Source organism: Odontesthes bonariensis, chromosome 1, assembly GCF_027942865.1.
Source record: "Odontesthes bonariensis isolate fOdoBon6 chromosome 1, fOdoBon6.hap1, whole genome shotgun sequence".
NCBI classification, from domain to species: domain Eukaryota; kingdom Metazoa; phylum Chordata; class Actinopteri; order Atheriniformes; family Atherinopsidae; genus Odontesthes; species Odontesthes bonariensis.
Window position 1 is genome coordinate 39,651,532 of NC_134506.1, and position 21,037 is coordinate 39,672,568.

At 42.0% G+C, this 21,037-nt stretch overlaps 1 protein-coding gene across 1 annotated transcript in view; it reads right to left on the bottom strand.

The window, feature by feature from the left end:
* Nucleotides 1-5,684: 5,684 nt before the first annotated feature.
* The window catches only part of prmt3 (protein arginine methyltransferase 3), a 63,006-nt gene continuing 47,653 nt past the window's right edge, over nt 5,685-21,037 (bottom strand). Inside the window, exons 14-16 of the mRNA XM_075466764.1 lie at nt 15,642-15,692; nt 14,945-15,032; nt 5,685-5,909 (exon numbers count right to left, since the gene is read on the bottom strand). Coding sequence (XP_075322879.1) covers nt 5,800-5,909; nt 14,945-15,032; nt 15,642-15,692 — 249 coding nt within the window. The 3' untranslated portion in view covers nt 5,685-5,799. The remainder of the gene's footprint in view (nt 5,910-14,944; nt 15,033-15,641; nt 15,693-21,037) is intronic.

The window sequence follows — 21,037 nt, forward strand, 5'->3', positions numbered from 1 at the left end:
CAGACGGCAATATCAGAAGAAAAGTAGAGTGACCGAATTCAGAAAAGTGAGAAAAGTTTTCCATAAGAAGCTGCAGCGTTTCAGCACCACGGATGGTGCAACACCCAAAACATCCAAAAAGTGTCAAATGAACATGGAAACAGGTCAATAAAAGCACTCAGAAGACTGATGAAACTGCAGGTGAAATGTAGTGAAGTGTTTTGGTGCACTTACCATTTTTTGCTGAGCTCTGGCGGAAGGCTGAAAACAGCTGTAAAAAGACGCGGAGTCGACTGGAAGCGAAGTGGTTGTAGCCGCGCAGAACAGCGAGTGCACAGCTTTTCTATAGCTCCGTGGGAAAGAGCGGAGTTTGCGTCAGTGCAGAGCAAGGTGCCCTTCGCGTGACATTTTCTTGATAATAGGAGTTTGATAAATCATTGGCCCTGGATTCGGATTTTTAAAGGGACTAACGGAGCCGAGACGACGAGGACGCGTTTGTGCGTGCGTGAAATGTATGTCCTCTGATTACGCACGTTGCCTGCGTGAGCACAGGACGGACATTTCCAAAGCTGATTAATACACTCGTCTCAAGAGATGCGCGGGAAGTGCGCACACACAAGTGTCATACAAGTGGACACATCCCACACGATCTCACACACAACTCGTTTAGGGAAAAGATTTCCAGGTTCGGGTTCTTATTGGAGAAGATCTAACACAGCAGAGTGCGCGTCTCTTAATGTTTGCTCTGTGCCAAGTGATTTAGGGTTCTCTGGTACAGTTAAAGTACTTTTTATGGATAAACGTTGTCCTTTTATGTCCTCCACAGTGAGGCCTTTACAATTCAGCGACCGCGTTAGTCGTAGATGTGTTTAAACATCTTAAAGATGAGGTTAATATTTATAATTCGTAGGTTATATTGACATGAATCAATCAAACACATGCACAAGACTTTAATTGATAAAAGTTTTTAGGGTCAAGTAAAATTAACTGCTCAAAGGATGGGCTAAAAATGGTCCGAACTATAAATAGTTTTTTTCCGCTTGGCGGGTTTTACGCACAGAGCTTTGGAAGCTCTATACGTTCCTGCGTGCGTCACCAATAGGAACATTGATCAAGTGAGGGGGGGGGGGGGGGGGGGGGGGGGGGAGAGAGTGGGCGGGGTCTTATATAAAGCTACTCGTTTGTTGAAGTATTACGCAAGAAGGATTCCTTTTTTTTTTTTTTTTTTAAATTAAATCACATGTGTCAGGAGGAGCCAGAGCCAACCACTGGAGCTGCACTGGAAGCAGTGACAGCGGAGGGGAGAAAGTGTGCCACACTGTAGACTCTAAAACACTGCATTGCGCATACCATTGTCCCAGTATTCCTGTAAATGAATGGAGTCGATGCAAGTACAGAGTGGCTTAAATGTATGTCGATTTTTATAAAAGCATGGCAATACATTTTTTTTTTTTTAAAAAGACATGAAAGACTCCTTTGTCACTTCGGTATAACTCATTAATGATCACCTGTCCTATCTTTAAAACACCAAACAGCAGACCAAAACACATAAACTGAACACACACAGACACACACACACACACACACACACACACACACACACACACACACACACACACACACACACCAAAGCAAGGGGCAGAAATGAATTCAGTATGAATTTTATCTGTGTAGATATTTAGCAAAAACACGTAATTTTGCATAACAAAGAACACAGCTCCATGTGGCTGGTCTGTGCATCCTGCAATGGATATCTGTTTGTAATCAATAATAATAGTAATTATTATTATTATTATTATTATTATTATAATAACAAATGCAACAACACACGTGCTAAAAATGAAAATGTAAAAGGACTATTTTTCACTTGCTCTAAACACACATGAGCCAATGTTCATTTGTAAATTGTAACACGTGAGAGTTTCATTAGAGGCGTCACAATTCCCGACCCTGTGATAGTTACGCGACATCACACCCAAACGTGAGACACCACAGCTGTTGGATGTTTAAAAAAAAGCTGACAGGGAGGTAGGAGGCGCTGACTGGTGGCGTTTCACCGCGGACTGTTACGCAGGAGATCCAAGTTCAAGAACCAATATTTTCTCTAAATACTTCTGATTTTTCTGCTTTGCTGTCGAATACAGCACAACACACGTTAGATTTAGATATTAATGAAAGTATTGTTAGAGTTAGGGTTGAAAAAACACGGCTAGGCTTAAGTATTAATAAATACATCCTTACAGATTTGCATCAAGTCGCACGAACGGTGCCCTGCACATAAAAACTGTGACCGTCTCACAAAGTCTCGGCCTTTATCTTGATGCCACGTTTTGCGCTGCTGACCAACGCAGCTGTTTTACTTTCAGTGTGAGACTGAGTTTATTATCAGCACATTAAATCCAGGTTGCTTCAGCGTAATTACAGAAGTCATCGACCATTAAAAATGCCGCGCAAGCATTTAGACGTGGTTCTAGGTGACGGCCTATAGGCTATTTTTGAAAAACCTCGCAGGCCTGTATTCTGATAAATAAGAAAAATAAAAACCAGATTCTTTTTGTTTTACATTAAAATGGCTTCCTGACTTTAACCTGCGCTGATGTGAGGACATCTGAGGGGGTCTGAGGCGGTCTGAGGCGGTCCCCCCCCCCGCTGTGTTCGGTGTGGGAACGGGCAGCAGAGTCCCACTCGGGGCCCTTCTTACAATGCGCGCTGCTCTCCTTCCGCTGGTAAATCTCCACCCGTCCCAGATAAGAGGCAGCAGCGGGTGTATGAGCCGCCGCCGTGAGTTTAATTACATTGTCAACAGAGAATAATTGTAATTGATTCCTGCTCCTCCTCTGCTGAACACACAGTGACAGACACTCACACACGGGCTGGTTCCTTCGGATCTTACACTTTGGTTTGAGCTCTCCACTACGCCGCTGGTTATAATTGGTGTGCTGAGCTGATCGTTTTTGATTCTTACATTGATTACAATCTGATCCCGATCCAGTGGGTGAACTAAGCTCCTCGTGGAGAGGGGGGCGGGGGGGTTCGAGTGTCTGGTCCTCGCGCTCGTTAATTACACGAGCTGGTGTAATTAATTGATCTCTCCCTCTGTCGCCTGAGTGATAAGAAGCCACATCCATTTCTAGCTCCTGGTAGGCACTGATTCAGCAGAGGAGGTCATACAGAGGCGCGCGGATTCATCATCTTCATCATCATCTTCATCATCATCATCAGCCCTGACTAACGGAGCGTGTTCGTTTCAAATTCGGCGATCATTTCTGTAATTGCACCAGAAAGCAGCGCTTAAAAATGTTTAATTTTACTCCAAATAACTGAGTGACTTGACTGGTTCACGTTTCGTTAAGGAGGCCATTTCTAAAAACTAAGTGACTAAAAAAACCCAGAAATAAATAATCTCAAAACTATATGTTAACATTTTATAAAAATAAAGACAAAATGGTCATTTTGAAAAAACAAACAAACAATGAATACAATTTTAACTGCCACATAAACGTATAATTAAGTTTCCAATCACAATCACATCACTCCTTCCAGTTCTTCTAATTCAGTTCCTGTCCCTCATGTACAAAGACAAACTGCTGCATGTTTATTTAGCACAAAACACACCAGCAAACATCAGGATTTGAAGGAGGCCAACACATCACTTGTTATCATACTGCTGCATAACATCCAGTCAAAAAAAAAAAAATCAATGGATCCTGGTGAAAAAACTGAAATATTTAGGATACAACTAAAGTTCAGTGGATCCTTTCATTCGCGGGAATAATCTGTTCTTGTTAACATAATGTTGGAGAGGAGAAGCTGTAGAGACGCATCATTTCATCACCAATGGAGTCATTGTGTTGTTTGGTATGTCTCTATGAGCTTGCCCCATCTAGCCACTGGGACTTGTACCCATTCTTCAAAGCAAAACTACCACAGCTCCTATGAGTTATGGGGCTCTGCTGGCGTACCGTAATCTTTACGTAACGGCACCGATTCTCAGTTGGATTGAGGTCTGGCCATTCCAACTGATTTAAAAGTTTCCCTATAAACCGCTCGATGCTCTGTGTCATTGTCCTGCCGGAAGGTAAACCCCATTCCAGTCTCAGATCTCAGGAGGACCAGTCACTGCTGATGGGAAAAAAAAAACACGTCCCCACAGCACGATGCTGCCACCACCATGCTTCCCTGTGGGGATGGCGTGGCCTTGAAGTGATGAGAGTCGTTGGATTTATTTTTCTTGAAACTAAAACTAAAAAAGTTTAGTTTTAAGCTCATCTGACCAGAGGACCTCCGTCCACATATTTGGCGAGTCTCCCACTTATTTGTTGCTTTTTTTTTTCTTCACCACTCTTCCATAAAGCACAGCTCGGTGTAGTGTACAGCTTACAGTGGTCTTACAGACAGATAAACCAGTCTCCACTGGGGGGCTTTCCTGCTCCATCAGGGTGACCTTTCTTTCTTTTAGAGGTCCCAAGGTCGAGATCTAAACAGTGGGGTGATCATTCCTTTGCCATTGCTGCTCCTAGACTGTGGAACAAACTGCCCCCTGATATCCGCACCATCACTGATCTCTGCCTTTTTAAATCGAAGTTTAAGACCCACCTTTTTAGACTGGCGTTCGAACTCTGATTAGGGCCACTATGCTCATTCTATCCACTCTTTCTTAATTATCTTAATTTTATTCAATTCATTTTATTGCACTTGTGGAAGGCTTTTAATGCCCTGCAGCACTTTTACCATTTCTGAATCGTGTTTTATGTATTGTTGTTTTTATCCTGTTGTTAAGCACTTTGAGTACCAATTGGCTATTGTAAAGGGCTATATAAATAAAATTTGATTGATTGACCTGTGGGCTCTTTGCTGCCTCTCTGAATAATGCCATCCTTAACCTTTGGTGGACGGCTGTTTTAAGGCAGTCCATTTTATGATGATGCATTTAATATATATATATATTTATATATATATTTTAATAACGTAACCTTGATTTATACTTCTCCACAATTTTATCACTGACCCGTTATGAGAGCTCCTTGGTCTTCGTGATGCCTCTTCATCTCTTGGCCCGTTCAGAACAAGCGTAAATATACTCAGATTATGTGGTTTGGACACAGGTGGACCTTATTTAACAAGTTTTCTGAACTTTGAAGGTAACTGGTACAAGATCTTATTTAGAAGCTTCATAGGAAGTATTTTTTTGGCTATTTCTTTAAATTTCTTCCGATTTATCTTAAAAAAAAAAAAAGGAGGATTTATTTTGCATTCCATTTAGTTTTGCTTCCTGTCTGGGTTCAGTTACCTCTCACCTGCACTGTGGTTGTCATCCCCTCCTTCACTATATTTACTACCAGGCTAACTTTGCTCTTTGGTAATTTGTTCTTGTGCATTTTACAAGCATTTTGCATTTTTTGTGCCTCCCGTCAAGACAAGTTTTGATTTAAATGCTATTTCAATCATGTTCATGATTATAATTTACATATGTGAGTCGCATACCTATATTTAAAATGTCCAGCTGCCTCAGGGACGCCTCCCTTCCAGGTCCATGGCTGTAACGTGACATGGGAGACTCAGACCTGATGGAAATAGCTGGCTATGGGAGGCAATTCTAAGTGGCTGTCCTGTAACTGAGACGTTTAGTTTATTTAATCGTATAAACACGTTCACAAAGAGCAAGGGTCATATGATTATTACAAGAAGCAAACACAATCCCAAGATTTGAGATATCAAAATCCAGAGTTTTATTCAGTTTTGCTCCCACATGTGTGAGTACATGAATGGTCTATAAAAACAGTGGCTACATTTGTTGGATGTACCATGTGACTGCTGGCATTACTGCAGGCCGTAAGTCTGCTTCCTGTCTCCGATATTGAGGGTGACGAACAGCGAGCGAGGGTCCCTCTTGTTTTTACGAACAGTAATCTTTCCCTGGAGCTCCTCCCCTGATAAAAAAAAAATGACAAGAGAAATATCAGCACGTTTTACACCGAACACGAGCAATCACGTGAACCGCCCCGTGTTTGAAGGGGTTCTCAATGAATCAGAGCTTAGCAGGAATGAAAATATTAGCACACAGTCGTCCGTCTCAATGTGTTTAAAGGCAGGACTTTCTTTCAGCTTCTTAAGGCAGAACGATCTCAGTCAAAATACTGCAGTAAGAAGTCCTGTGATGCATGAAAGCAGCACATCTTTCTCTTTTTGTGTCACTGCAGGCTATTTAAACTGTTGAGGAATTACATTAAAGCTCTAATATAACACCCAGAAAGCTCATCATGAACAAAAATGAAAAAGCAAAATATGTATGAGGTGGTGTGCTATTTATACACAAAGGCAATAAATCACATACACCACTGAAAATGAAGATTATTAAGAAGTGCAGACGAAAAAGAATCAAAACCCTTTAATAACATTCTGATAAAACATTTTGGGCAGATAACTCTTTTGCAGCTTGAATGGGATAAAAGTGCTATTACTTTTGGTTGTGATTCATCATGTGGTGTTCACAAAACTCCCGAAAAACAACCTCCAACAAGGTTCCTTGCTGGGAACAATAAGATTTGCCAAAAAGGAGAGAAAACCCTTCTTTGGAGCCCTATAGCTCAGGCCCGCTTTACAGTAGAAACATCGTTCACAGTTTAAATTTGGTTGACTGAATGAGTATCTTAGAAGTGTTTCCGGTTTGTTTAAATGGGACTGTCAGCCCCAGAGCACAAAGTAAGACAACCCAAACTCCTATTCCCTCACGTTATATTAGAGCTCAGAATTTTTTTCTTCAACTTTGGAAATGAGCAGTCTTTTTTAAATCTATAGTACTCAGTGTATTCATAAAAATACGTTTCCAGTTCTAGATTCTACCAAGAATTGTTCTAATAATAATAGTTTTTGTTTGAGGCTATATGCGTTATCGTCTGCTCATATCAAACAGCAGCAGTAAGCGAGAGGCTCCGTAGAATTCAGGACTGAAAGTCTAAAAGTCACTTTAAGGACAGGAATATGCTTGTTTCTTCAACGCTTTGGTGTAAGCAACTTGCTTTGTTGTGTGCATACTTATTCACAAACTTGTCTGTGTACCACGCCGGTTCCACAAGGGGGCACACCAGGTGACTCAGCACCGAAAAACAGCCACTGGCACCATCCCCCCCCACTCTGTTTTTCCATTTTTTTTTTTTTTTTTTTGTCCATGTCCGTGCATGGACGATTTCAAAATGGTACAGCTCTCTCGACAGCTATGACAAGGATATTTGTCACTGTGCAGCTGCACAGATACATCAACGAAATGCGGGTAATCGCGGACCGTCTCTACAAGCTGGCCTTCAAAACTTTCAAAACCATTTTTACTGCTGCTGACCATGTCCTATATCTGGATACATTTGGCTCTAGACTGCCCCTACTGGTCACCCACATATTGCAGCTTGTGAACGTGTAGCGTTATTTCTGAGGATGAGCACGAACAAAGCTGCAAACACACACAGGGTGTGCCAGGCACCCTTGTTAAACGCACAAATCTGTAATTAAAAGCAAGTCCATTCCTAGCCTAAGAGCTAATAAGAAAAACGATAAAACATGTTAAACTATTCAAATAAAACAGATACTCAAATGAGTTGAGCAGGAACACTAAGTCTTAGAACTGTCTATCACAGCATGCATCTCAACGGGCGGCAGCCCTTTAAAACCTTTCAGAAATCATTTAGTCACCTTTATGAGATGGAACACTACTTCAAAATTAGTAACATTACCAGTTATCCAGAACCAAACAAAGATCAGATAGTTATCCCTTTGCCCGTGTTCCACCACTTCATAAAGGTTTATGAAATTCAGCTTGGTAGATGTTTGTGTTTTTCAGCGGCGAGTAAAACAATCAGCACCAATATTCTGTTTTTCTTGGGTGGAAGCGGTTGGCCTTTTTTCACCCTCTGTTCAAACTTTACCAACTTCCTAACTATTCTTTGAACATCATTAACCACGATAGCTTCTGCGACAGTATATTAGACTCGAGGAAAGAAAATCATCAAAAGACAGAAAACTATTTCACTGAGTCAGACATCGATCAGAATACTCGTGATAAAATGAAAGTCTTCTTGATGCTCTGCAGCAGTGTAGTGTTGCTGAGCTCAGGCCTCTGCAGCATGACCGCACTGGTGCTCATAGAAATGATGATGTGTGTTAAGACAATGAGGTTTAATGTACGTTATTAAGAGGGACTGTGTGTGAATGCAGATGATCTGATATGTCCAGATGGCGGTGAGAAAGAAACGCCTTTACAGTACGACACACGAGCGATCTGCGGGCCAGGAGAAGCGGATTATGAGACATAATCACTCTGATTAACTTCACGTTTGACTGCTGGAGGTAAATGAATGTTTACCCAAACGGCAAACAAGCATGCAGTTCCCACCCCACCTCCTTTCTGGGAGCCACGAGCTGCTCGGTGCTGGAGGTGAGAGGAGGACGAGGAGAGAAAGCGCTGACTATCACTTTTATCCAGCGAAGCGGCGGCCATCGCTGCTGTCACGTCTCACTTGTTGTCATGCCAACGTCACTGTCACCGAGTCTGCTGATGGCGCCGCTCACTGGCTCAGCCACTCCACTGCAGAGATGGCAGGCTGCCACAACGTTTCATCAAAGCAAAAGCAGCGTGTAACACATGAGCACGAGCTACATTAATATTAATATTCCTCAGGTTTGAAGAAGAATCCTTCTTTTGAGGTGACTCACGAACGAAAGACTTCTTCCTGTGTTGGATAAAGCCTGTAATCTTTATTGGTATCTTAGGTTATGGACCGACACAAAATGAAGTGAAAAATCTTTAGAAATAGTGGCTTAGATCCGACTCATAGACCAAAATCGCAGCATTTCTTTAGGGCAATAAAAAAAAAAATACACTGGTTTTAAGAAACACAAATAATCATCTTAGAGAGATAAAGATCTAATGAGTGCATGAATTTATTAACAAGATGATGGGTGGATGCTGAAAGCAGATGGGAGAAATGATCTGAGAGATCAAGTTAAAGAAAACAGGGCGAGTTGTGGCTAAACTCTGGATGGTCTCAACCAGCAGCTTTTACCGTGGCCACCACACAGAAATGTGTGGTGGCCACTGTTCTTCTGATTTTTGGCAGTGTCCTGACAAAAAATAACATATTTATGCTCTAAAGCTGAAAAAAAAGGTAAAAAACCTAATTTCAGGTTGTGTGAAGTTTGACAAAAGCACTTTAAGGCGTCTGTGTTAGGGAAAAATATGAAGCAGATGTTTAATAAATCATCCTTTAGCTTTACTCCATTTCTGAATAAGACAAGCATCCATTATAAAACAAAACAAGATGCTAACTGTTCCTCTTATCTGTTTGGAGGAATGGACACTGGGAGTCTCATTTTTGCATCAGCAGTAGTTCTGTAAAAGCAATAGAACCTGGTGCCAGTGGGGAGAACCAGTAGGAAAACAGCAAAAAGCTGATAAAGGCCAAAGAAATAACCGCCTGACATTTGTTAACCTCTTGCTAAAAAACAGAGGAAAAGGGGGGATTGGGATCAAAGACTTGCAGGCTAGAAGAAAACAATCTTTGCAATTCCAACTAATCCTGAATGCTTCAGACTGAGGAGTCGGATCATACCAACAACTCTCGACAGAGTGCGTGTTAAGTCACGGTGAAACGACAGCAGCTCTGCTGCAATCAGTCAAACTAAACTCCCCCACGGAGGACGGGCCCTGGTGCCTTGTGTAAACTGGCCACTCAGAAGCTGGGAGAAAGAGTTAACCATGTGTGGAAATGAGTCGTGATATCGAGCTGGGCTTTCACTGCAATGTCGTACATCACCATGCCAGTGTCATTAAGCACAGCCGGGCCCATGGAAACAGCCAGTCGCAGCCCAACGCAGCCTTCCTCCATGAAATTACAATGGAAGTACATGGCTCGTGTTAGTGAGCCATTTAAACGGTTGTCATTTACATTTTAACCACTTTGCTCATGTTCCCACAGTGTCTGCACCTGCTTACAGTCGGGGCAAGTCCCTCTAAGACGGGTGTTAGGTGTGTGAGATTAACATGTGTGTGAGCCTGAAGGCCAATTTAAGTTTTTTTTTTTACAGCAGTGATACTCACTATTTATTTCACAAGAGCCACATTGGCAGAGCAAAACCAAGGGAAGAGCCACTTTTACCACAACACACTAAAGTCCCCTTTTGCAAATATGCATTTCTACATATAAAACATCCCACAAAAAAAGAAACAACACAGCCAATACATTTTCAATTCAGACCACATTTACCTTAATACTGGGATGAGCAGAAGCTGGCGTGCATGTCCTCGACTTTCTTCATGTTGTATTTGTAGTTTGTTGTTGTAATCATAGTGAGACATTCAAGATGAGCATCGTTTTTGTGCTGGTTTTTGCCCTTTTTTAATTAAAAACCGATCCATTGTGCCTGCATCTCGCGCTGGCTAAAGGAGCTAGCGTGCTCTGCGGTCAAGTGTGACGGTGGTTTAAGCGGGCTGCGTTGCCAGGTTTAACAGAGCCCCCTTTAGGAAACACCATTAAGCCTTAATTAATACTTAATAAAAATGCTTAATACTTTGCAGTATTCGCTGTGTGTTATTTGAAAAAATGTATTGTTATTGTTACCATATTGTTATAAGCTACTATGCGAGTGCGAGCCACCAATTAAAGCTTGAGGAGCCGCACAATGAGTATCTCTGCTTTACAGTCTCCCAAAATGTGTAAAGAGATGCAGATGAGAAGAGGAGAAAACAATATGTAAGAGCTGAGAAGAGGCATGAGCCCGGGGCAAGTGTGAGAAGAAGAGCTGATGGATTGTAGAACCTAAAAAAGCAGTCTGGAGATTGAAGCTTGGAATGGATGCTGTGGTTTGACAGCTCAAGGACCTTCAGGGTTTGAAGGAGGAGGCAAAGAGGTACTTTAAACTGTACCTCAACTAGCAAAGGGAGCAGGGGGGGTGGGGTTTGGATGAGCTCCAGCTCGGGACAGAAGAGGTGAGTCATGTAAGGAGGCAGGAAACAAGACCAAGCGACTAACCAATAGAAGCCGGGTGAGAAACCCACGCCCATATCTCTGATGCGCCGAGCTGGTAACCAGGGCAATGTCTCACCTTGAGCATGATGGGACTTTGTTGCAAAAAAAATAAAAGAAGAAAGTGACCTCCTTTCTCCAGGCAATGTGAAGTAGGTAAAACTAGTGTTTTGTGTGGGTCTAGTATTGTAGAGGAGGGCCCCTTTTTTCAGAGCATGACAAATAATTTGCCGTTTAATTTATAACGCTGCCAGTTGGGAGGATTTGCAGGGATGTTTTGTTCCAGGCTGCTGCCTGCGTTCCCTCTCCTCCACCAGCACCTCCCAAAGACGTGCAGCCCCCGAGTTAATTACTGCTGCACTCCTAACTGCACACATCAAATAAGATTTGGTGTCCGCCACGATAAATCACCACAGCAGGAGCCAATATTAAAACAAACCACTGGCTGTTTATGCTCAGCCTCCACTGCCGCCGATCAGACCTGAAGGTGCTTCTCAGTCAACGCTCAGGAGGAGTGTGAGAAACGGGGAGTTTTGTCATCTTCAAGGTGACTGAAAGTTTTCTCCTACAGCAAGAGGGGAGTTTAAATAGTGTTGAGGAAGGTTTGTGTATTTCAGTGTGTAAAGAAGCAGTGTGTGTGTGTGTGCGCAGTAAAGTGCACCATAAGAGCCTGGCAGGCGGCTGGTGAATGCTGTTAAAAACTCCATTTCTGGTTTACAGCCCCGGGATGAGGCTGGGGACAGTTAAGAGTGACGGGGTACTCGGAGCCCATCAATAACCCGTCTCTGACTGCAACCTTCATTTTCCCCTTATCTTAAACTTTTTCTGCTCCTACCGACTGGTTCACGTACGCAGCTATGCAAAAGTCCTCAAGTAGCCTCATTTCTTTTTTTTTCTCTTTTTTTTTAAATACTTTTTTGGTCTTTTTATGCCTTTATTATATTGGACAGTGTAGAGAGACAGGAAGCAGGGGGGCAGAGAGAGGGGGAATAACACGCAGCAAAGGACTGTCCGATGCGGGATTCGAACCGGGGCCAGCTGCAGCGAGGACTATAGCCTCTGTACATGGGGCGGCTGCTTAACCCACTACACCACAGACCGCCCCAACCAGCCTCATTTCCAAACATTTTGTTTCCATGGAGCCAGACTGGAACAGGGGCAATAATACCAAAATTCATTAAGCTATCAAGATCAAGTCTGCCAGCCATTTATACATGCCAGGATTGTGAACATATGAACTGTCTGTCTGGGATTTAATTAAATGAGTGTGTCTTTGGCAAATATAAGAAAGGTAAAACATTAACCTCATGTATTAACAATTATAGCCATCCACAATAGTGTGCGTCCTCAGTCCAATCTTTGTATCTGTCCATGTTCAGAGAAATGTGTTCTGCTTGTTAAACGTGTTGCGTCTGCATAGATTACCCCAGCTGGGTGTTTTGAGGGGTTGTGCAGCTGCTTGGGCTTTTGTTGTGCTCTTCTAAAGTTTTTGGCTTTAAGTCTGATTTACGGTCGCCTATGAGAGCCTCTCCATCGACGGAGACCCTCCCGGAGACGTTCTCCGTTGCTTGCGTGCGTCGGCCAAAATTCCCATCTATCCGTCGAGCCGACAGAAACACGCGGAGACCGCAAGGGTTGTGATTGGTCGGCTAACAACATCATTTCCGGAATCACTTTTCCGGTTTAGCTCCTTCCTCTCAGAACAACACCGCCATTTTTGAAAGAGTTTACTGTGTGCCGGTCAACATTTGGGCAAAATTCTCTCTCGGTCGCCATCGTTCACTGTGAGGAGTGGAACGGAGCCGGAAGGTAAACAATCAATCAACGACTTTCACCATAGACTTCGCGAGATTGGGTCGTCTTAACGTAGCGACGCCTACTGATCGGGAGGTGAACTGCCTTGTGTATCCGACAGCCTGACAAAGAACTTCGAAAGGACGGAGAGCCTCTCCGTGACTACCGATTGACGGATTGCGATGGAGAAGCATACTGAGAGGAATGATGTTTAAGGTGGATGGTGCATGTCACACTAACATGTCAGGACTTACATTTTCCAGCACAACATTGCACTGAACTAATATATTACTGTTTTGCACTTAAATTGTGGTTTTAGTCTTTTTGTTGGTCTATTCTGACATTGACCAAAGTCACAGGTAAGCCTGGCCGGGCAAACAAACAATAGGGTACTGACCCAAGAGTTGAACACCATTTCTCCTAAAGATATTTCCTCATCTGTTCTTATGTTGATGGGGAAAACTTGTGCATGCAGTACACACATATATGTGCAAATGATAAACAAATAGCAGAGGCACACAGACACTACACTAAATCTGTTTTACTCGCAGTGTTCCCATTTCTATAATGTGTTGTCATAGGGTTGTCCTCTGCTCTCTCTGTTGGGTTTATCTGACCCACTTGGCCTGCGATAGCATTTGTGCAATGTCAGAGATTTTGACATTCTTATCTTCCTGGGTTCAGCATGTGGAGGCTGAGCGTGGCTAAAGGCTGTAGAACGTCAACCACCTCCATCCCTGCGCAGGTCATTTATTACAGTAGGCTCCATCTGATATGTGGTCAGCGAGAGGACAGCCAGTCCTGAGGCTCATCCATCTTCATATCAGCAGGCGAACCAGTGATTTTCATTCTGATAACCTGCATAGAGGGCTGGAGCTCACAGCAACAAACACAGGATGCCAAGTGCCTGGAAACAAAGCAACTAGACTTCTTTTCCGTGTTCTTGAAGATGTTTTGAAGAGGTTTCATCTCTCATCTGAAAGGCTTTTTCAGTTCTACTCATTAGTGGGAAGTTTTAGACTCACTATGAGAGGAATCTCAAAGGAAAGTGTGAATATCCCAGCTTAAAAGTGTCGTTTCAACTGCATTTGTGTTGGGGAAAAAAATGTTTTTCACAATGTACTGCAGCTCTTTTAATTCACACACTCCTCCAGCCTCTCTGAGCAGCCGCAGGAACAAAACTGGGCATGTGCAAATGGCTCTTTTCTGCCTTCTGTCAGTTGATCAGAGCAGAGGCAAAGAGTCGTGTCGCAGTACAATTAACCGTTTGTCCAGAAAGTTGCTGCGGCTGGCGCTGGAGCCAGTTCTAACAACTGGTTGGATTTTCCACAGCCTGGGAACCATCATTACATCCCTCTGAAGATCTCTCCCAACACATTTCTGGACTTTCCTCTCGTGTTTTCTTTTCAGTCCAAACAGAGAGAACTGCTTCTAATTTGGACTCTTGGTGCAAACCGGCGATGGTTCTCAGCTTTGCTTTCAATCAAAAATTCATATTCTTTGCAAACAAATATTGTTTAGTTGTAAGTGTACTCTAAAAATCATCCACTAGACTTTTTTCTTTTTAAAGTATGTGGGTGTATTAATCTAAAAAAAACAAACAACAAAAGCTCAAAACAATAATATAGTTTCTTTGAAACTTAGCAGCAGTTAGAATGTTCCTAAACTGTTGATAACACCTTCACTACAGAACAATAAGAGCAAAGATATCCTTACAGCTGTGCCCAACAGCACCAGCTCACTGTATTTCAATCTGCTGATACAGCAAGTCTATAAATATTTCACTGGCCAGTTATGAAGAATTTCTCTTGTAACATGTCATGCTTCCGAAGCCTGCAAGCTGCTATCAGATGAAGTTTTACATGCCGTCTCTGATGGCTGCATGTGATTTGTTTTGATCCCTCCCTGTCGCTGCAGGTGACAGATAATGGGTGTCAAGCAGCCCGACTGCATCTCCACCAGACAGATTACCTGCTGCTGCTCACTGCGACGCGCACACAAGGTCCAAAAGAGTAAAACAAACTCATGACGGACAGTAAATACAAGTCGTCTATCTAATGAAGACTTCAACTGAATTTAAAAGCAAACACAAACTCTGAGAATATTCAGTTAAAAGTTGCTGGGAATCTTGCGTGGTGGTAATCCGTGCGGTTACTGACCTGCTTGAACAGGCACAGGCTTCTCCAGAAGGAAGACAGTCTGCTTCCAGTGGGTCTTTGTGACATGAGGACTGGTGGAGAACGTCACCTGGTGTAACAACACAAAGAAAAACAAGCACAAAACAAACACATAAAAAAATACAGATTTATCAGCACTGCTTAATCTGCATAAAGAGCGGAGAGCACGTTGTCATCTTTAAACATCAAAAACAGAATGACTCAAGACATTTGTGACACAGAAGTCTTGTTTGTAATATAATAAAACAGTAAATCTGTCTTATATTTCATCTGGTTACTGTCAAATCAACTTTTAATTTACGTGTTCAAATCATTTATAGCTTTGTCAGCGTAAAAAACAATCTGCACAGTATTTAGTATGGGAAAAGAGAAGTATGTGTTACAATGTTCCAGTTTTAACCCCCCGTGGAATTGGTAATTTACTGGTTCAGTCACAGTATGCGGCCCGAGTCTAAGGTAAAATAGGAGGAGCAATCAAAAGGCACGTCTGTGTAGCTCGCAGAGTTTGGCATCAGCTGTTCCAACTGGACGGGCTCTGCTAGGTAAGTGCTTGTATCAGCAGTTCGCTGGAACGCTCGTCGATTGCCAGCGAACGCCTCGGGGAGGAGGAACACGCTAAAGCGTGAACATAATTGAGTTTCCGTTAAATGGCTCGGTTGTTGCTGCTGCTGCTGCTTACCTTGTTGCTGCAGCCTTTGTCAAAGAAAATGTCGAAGTAGCCGACAATTGCCTGCAATGAAATATGAGAGCTCTGTTAGAATGTGACAGCACAATAAACCCCTGGATCTGTTTGAGCACACACCATCTGCGACGTGCAGAGCTGAGCGGCAGGCCTCGTCTCAAGGTGTCAATGAGCAGAAAAAGCTTAACGAGCTGCTGTGTTCAGGAACAAGGCCGGAAAACAGACATTTATACTGTAAAATTAAAGGAGAATCGCCTGTGAGTGTGTGTGTTCTGCACAAGCCAATCAGCCATCCTGTTAAGATACTCTACTGATACAACCAACTCCATTTCCTCTAACCTTAAAAACAACTTGGTTTTTCCATTAAGGCTGAGTCAACAGCACGTCCCGCGTCCTCCCTCTCACCTCATCTGAGACTTGTCACCGGACAAAAGAAATAAATTATGAGGCAGCCAACGAAAGCGTTGAGAACATTTTTGCTGAAGATAAAGAAATAAATAAAAATTCAGCTTGGTAAAGCATGTGAAATTAGCAACGGTGGCTATTTTGGTGACAGAGTTGCAGAGATGTAAAAAAACCTCCTCAGCAGAAAGGAAAATAAGCGTTGGATCAATGGAATATGAATGTTCATGTGGATAAGGGCCTTCAGGGGGAAAGGAAATAAGACAACTGACACATTCTTGGTCCCAGGGAATCTTGTGTTATGTTGAGAAGTCCTTATGGGAACCAAAAAGCAAGAAAGAGCAATTGTGAAGGCTTAGAAGGGCTTTCCAGGTGACCAAAAACAACTTATTTTCTCAATTCACTAAAAAACTGAATGGATTTCTACATTTTTTTTTTTTCAATGAACACAAGATACTCTCTAAGCTACTCTGCAGAGCTACAAACACATGTGAGTGATTGCAGATTCACACATCTAAAACAAACTGAGAGAAAGCCCAAAGCCGGAGCACCTTTAGGAGACTGATGTCAGATTTGTGAGGTAAAAAACACCCCCCCAGGCATGTTTTCCTCCCATTTCTGCCCCCACTGGAGGAGCAGAGTCACTCTATCAATCTCAGGAGCGCACTTGTAGTGGCAATGATGCAGAACTAATAGCTTTTAATCCTGACGCAGCTGACAACTTGGAGGCCGGTTCTCTGAGACAAAGAAGAGCTGAATCAATGCAGGGGAGAGAGCCGAAAATGAGAAACGAGAGAGGAAAGGAGGAGAGCACGCTGTAAAATAAGGAAAAACACAGAAAACTTAAAGGGAACTGAGGGAGCAAGAGCGAATAATGTTAACGCAGGGGAGGAGGTTTCCCGTTTCAGACCTTTAATCGGTTTGTAGCAAACTACAGAGCAATCTTCTCAAAAGTCTGCCAAACTGCAGAATTCAAAAGAGCAATTTGTTCTCATAAGACACACAAAACACACACATGCAACCTTGATAATCAGAGACTGTGTTCAATACACTCCACACCAAGGTTTCAATCAACCTTTATCGACTGAGACAGGCAGGGGCAGCACCTCGAGCTCACAGCGAAACTGCCAGAAAAGAACCCAAAGTGGATAAAAGAGCATGTCAACCCGATGCAATTATGGCTTTTAATGAACACTACAGAGAAGCTCAGTGCTGAGGTAATTAGGAAATTAGCCGTAATTACTCGGCAGGCAGAGCGGATTCACCTCCCTCAGTCAGAGGCAGAGATCATCCTCAATGCGCCTTGCCGGTGACAACGCCTCGTAAGCGAGATTGATTGTCATTTCAGCGTTACGCAATTTTCACACCGCAGCTAGGACGGGCTATTAAAGATTTGGGACACAAAGTGAAACTTGCAAATACAAGTAGCTTGGCACTGCGACACCCCATTAAAATCGAATCTGAAAGAGAGATAGAGAACAAAAAAAGAAATGTAACTGCCTCAGATGTTAAACACGGAAGATGCAAAAGTGGTCAGTTCAGCTATAAAGACCTCGATGACCCACAGTCAAACTCAGAGGCATCAAATACCTTTTTTACAAAGGATGAGGAAAAGATTGATCAAACTTCTCTGGGCAATGTGACAGAACTTAATGAGAAATTTAACTAAACTCAAATAAATCTCAAACTTTAAGGGCTAAAAACAGTTAAAGAAACTTGCCTTCATGTTCATCTGCAGCTATCTTCAATAGTTAATAAAGTATATTAACAAAAAGAAGTTAAGCTCTCAAACACTTATGGGTGAAAAGGGATTTTTATGTGGACAGATGCTGAGTGGATGTTTGGCTACTTTTAGGAAGAAAAAGAAAATAATAAAAACGAGCAGATGGATGCCCAATCTGCCACACCGCTGGCAATGCATACACACAAGATCGTCATCCATTCAGAGTTTTGTTTTCTATTCACCTCATAAATCGAATAAATGCCTACGTCTCCACCAACGTAGAATAAAACAGTTTAGTTTCTATACGTTAAGCTGCCTTCATCAGTTCCAGCTGTTGGTAACTTTGTCTTGTGGTTGGTGCATGTTAACTTGAGCTTGTTAGCTAAATCCATATTAGTGTTTCAGCTTTTTGAGGAGTCATTTCTGGGATTAATTTGAAATATTCAACTTTACTTCCTTGTGATGCTTCCGGTTTGTTCCATTTGAACTGAAAAGTTGGAAGTTTTGAGCTCCAAGAGGTAAAAAAAAAAAAAAAAAAAAAAATTAGGGGAAACTCAACAACAAGTCAGGTTTCCAGTAAACTCAGTCAGCAATGGCTCCTATATTTTACATCATTATCCAAAAAGCACATCTTACTAAAGTAATTTGAGATCATTGCGATCATGTCTAAATTATCATCATGATTGTGTGTTATCACATGTATGAAAAAAACTATAAAACTATTAGACATATCATATTTCCACACTAAGTTTAATAAATCTTTTTCCTCTGGACACGGCAAATGTGCCATGTGTAATTATTGTTTAGAAAGCCAGAGACTCTTTATGCTCCTCAAGTCATTAAAAAAAAAGTACATTATTCATTAAAAAGTAAGTTTGTGGCTAAAAAGATTGAGTAGTTGAGTGTAAATCGGAAGGTTGGCGGTTTGATGCCTGGATGTGCTTGGCCACATGTTGAAATGTCCTCGGGAAATGCAATGAAACCACACTGACCCCCGATAAATGAGTGTATGACAGTTAAAAAGCACTGTAAAGGCTGAAAAGCTGTATTAGAAGTGTGTATCAATGTGTGAGTGAATTTGCTGTGTTAAGTGCTTTAAGTCGTCAACAAGACTAGATAAAAGCTTCACAAAAATGTGGCCCATTTTATTAGGACTACGCAAATTTATTAAAGTAGTGGGATTACAATATAATAAACTATTTTATCCTCAATCGTACAATTGGTGCTGCAATTACTTTCATAATCAGAATGATTCCTGCATCAGAAACAGACAGAAATCACAGATGTTGATTCTCACAAAGAATTTTTACTGTAAGAAGAAACATTGTATTAGTATGAACACAGACGGTCTGTCTTTGTTCTTTTTTACGCTAAGTCTGACCATTTTCCCTATAGTTTGTTATTACATTCTTCCCATTTTTTTCTACTTATCTTGTTTCTTGTTGTCAGGGCCCTTGCGTGTTTTGTTAAACCTGTAAATAATTCTTTAAAAGGATTTCTATTACCCTGCCTTGGGTCCACACTTCTCAAAAAACATCGCAATAAAACTGCCTGGTCACAGGGTTAACGAGACTTAACAAAACTGTGAATTGAATCAAAAGAATGTTATCCAACAACAAACAAGAAGAAGCGAGAGAAGGTTAAAAAAGTAAGTGAGACGGAGAAGGAAAATAAAGGGTAAACTGGAAGAAGAGACACACCCACACACCAAAAACAGGACAAATCAGAATGAGTGCTTTTCATTTTCATCAGTGTTTAGCCTTGGGCCCCGACTCTGTCTGGGATAAGTGATGGCAGTGGGCATCCTGGCGGCCCACGAAGGAGGAGGCTCTGCAACACTGCAGCGCTCCGGCTCCCATTCACCGGGAGGAGCGGGGGGAAAATTAATAATTATCATCATGGATAACACCAACAGGGAGCAATTCATCATTGCTCCCCTTTCGCCCGACTATGTGTCAGCGAGCCGCGTGGCCCGGCCAGATACTATTATACGACGGTGGAGGGGGAGGTTGTAAGGAGGGGGGTGGGTTAAGCGGAGGGAGAAGGAGGGGCACCGAGGTGGAGGAAGGGAGAGGGTGGGAGAATAGAGGGCTAATGCGCTTTTGATGGGGTTTATCCAGGCGTGGAGGCTTCAAGCACGACCACCTCAAGAGCAAGATGGTGTGAATTCCCCCCGTAGACCGCCTCCGACTCTCCTCCCAGCGCAACTGCTCCTCCAAGGCTGAGTTCAAACATGCATCTGCTTTGGGTGCAGCGCACCTCCAGGTGGTGTTCCTCGCTCAGGATGTCCTCTTAGACAAACAACTGTACAGTGACAGTAAGAGGAATCCAGCTGTGCACAAGAGACTGTGGTGAGATGGGTCGCTGAGGTTTGTTGAAGACGGATTCATGAATAAAAGGACTGTGAAGCCAAGGGCATTCATGACAAAACATGAACATATGGAGAAATCCTTGTTTTGTCACACTGTGTCAGATTAAATCACTTATTTTACATTTTTAATAATACAATTTCAATGGTCATCGTTCCTTTTTTCACGTTTACACCATGTTCTGTGTTGTTTTCTCGGTTTGGGGCAGGATTTATAATCCTGGTAAGATAGAAAAAGGAAATTTCAGATTTAAGTTGTGAACAATCTATTTTACAGAAAGCCACCTAAACCTAACTGAGCTGTTTTTTTTATTACTAAATCTTACAAAGTTTTTAAGGTGTCTAAACCAAAGAGAAAAGTAAAAGTGAGGTACAGAATCAGAATCAGAATAACTTTATTAATCCCTTGCGGGAAATTCTTTTGTTGCAGTGCTCTTATTTACAGGAAAATAAAGATTAATAAGAATAAGATAGGGAAAAAAATAAAATAAAAATAAAATAAGAATAAAAATATCGATATGTACAAAAATAGAATAAACAATAAACAGTATTTACAATGCTACTCAGTAGCTAATTATTATTGTTATGACCGGGTTATTGCACATGGTGAAGTGATGTCAAACTCAAACTCTAAATACACAAACTCTTCCTGCATGAAAGTGGAACTCCATCTTATTCTCTGTAATGCAGTCTTGTGTTTTGGAAATAAATAGTACAGTTTCAATAAGATTTTCAATTGGTTTATCTATTTCTTTCCAAATAATAATTTTTTTTTAAATAAATAAAGAAGTATTTTCTCCATTAAAAGGTAGGGTAGGAGATCCTGGATTTTGAGTCCAGCGAAGCTGCATTTTGAAAATACACAGGTCAAAACCCTTTTCTTCAGATTCCCCCCGAAGC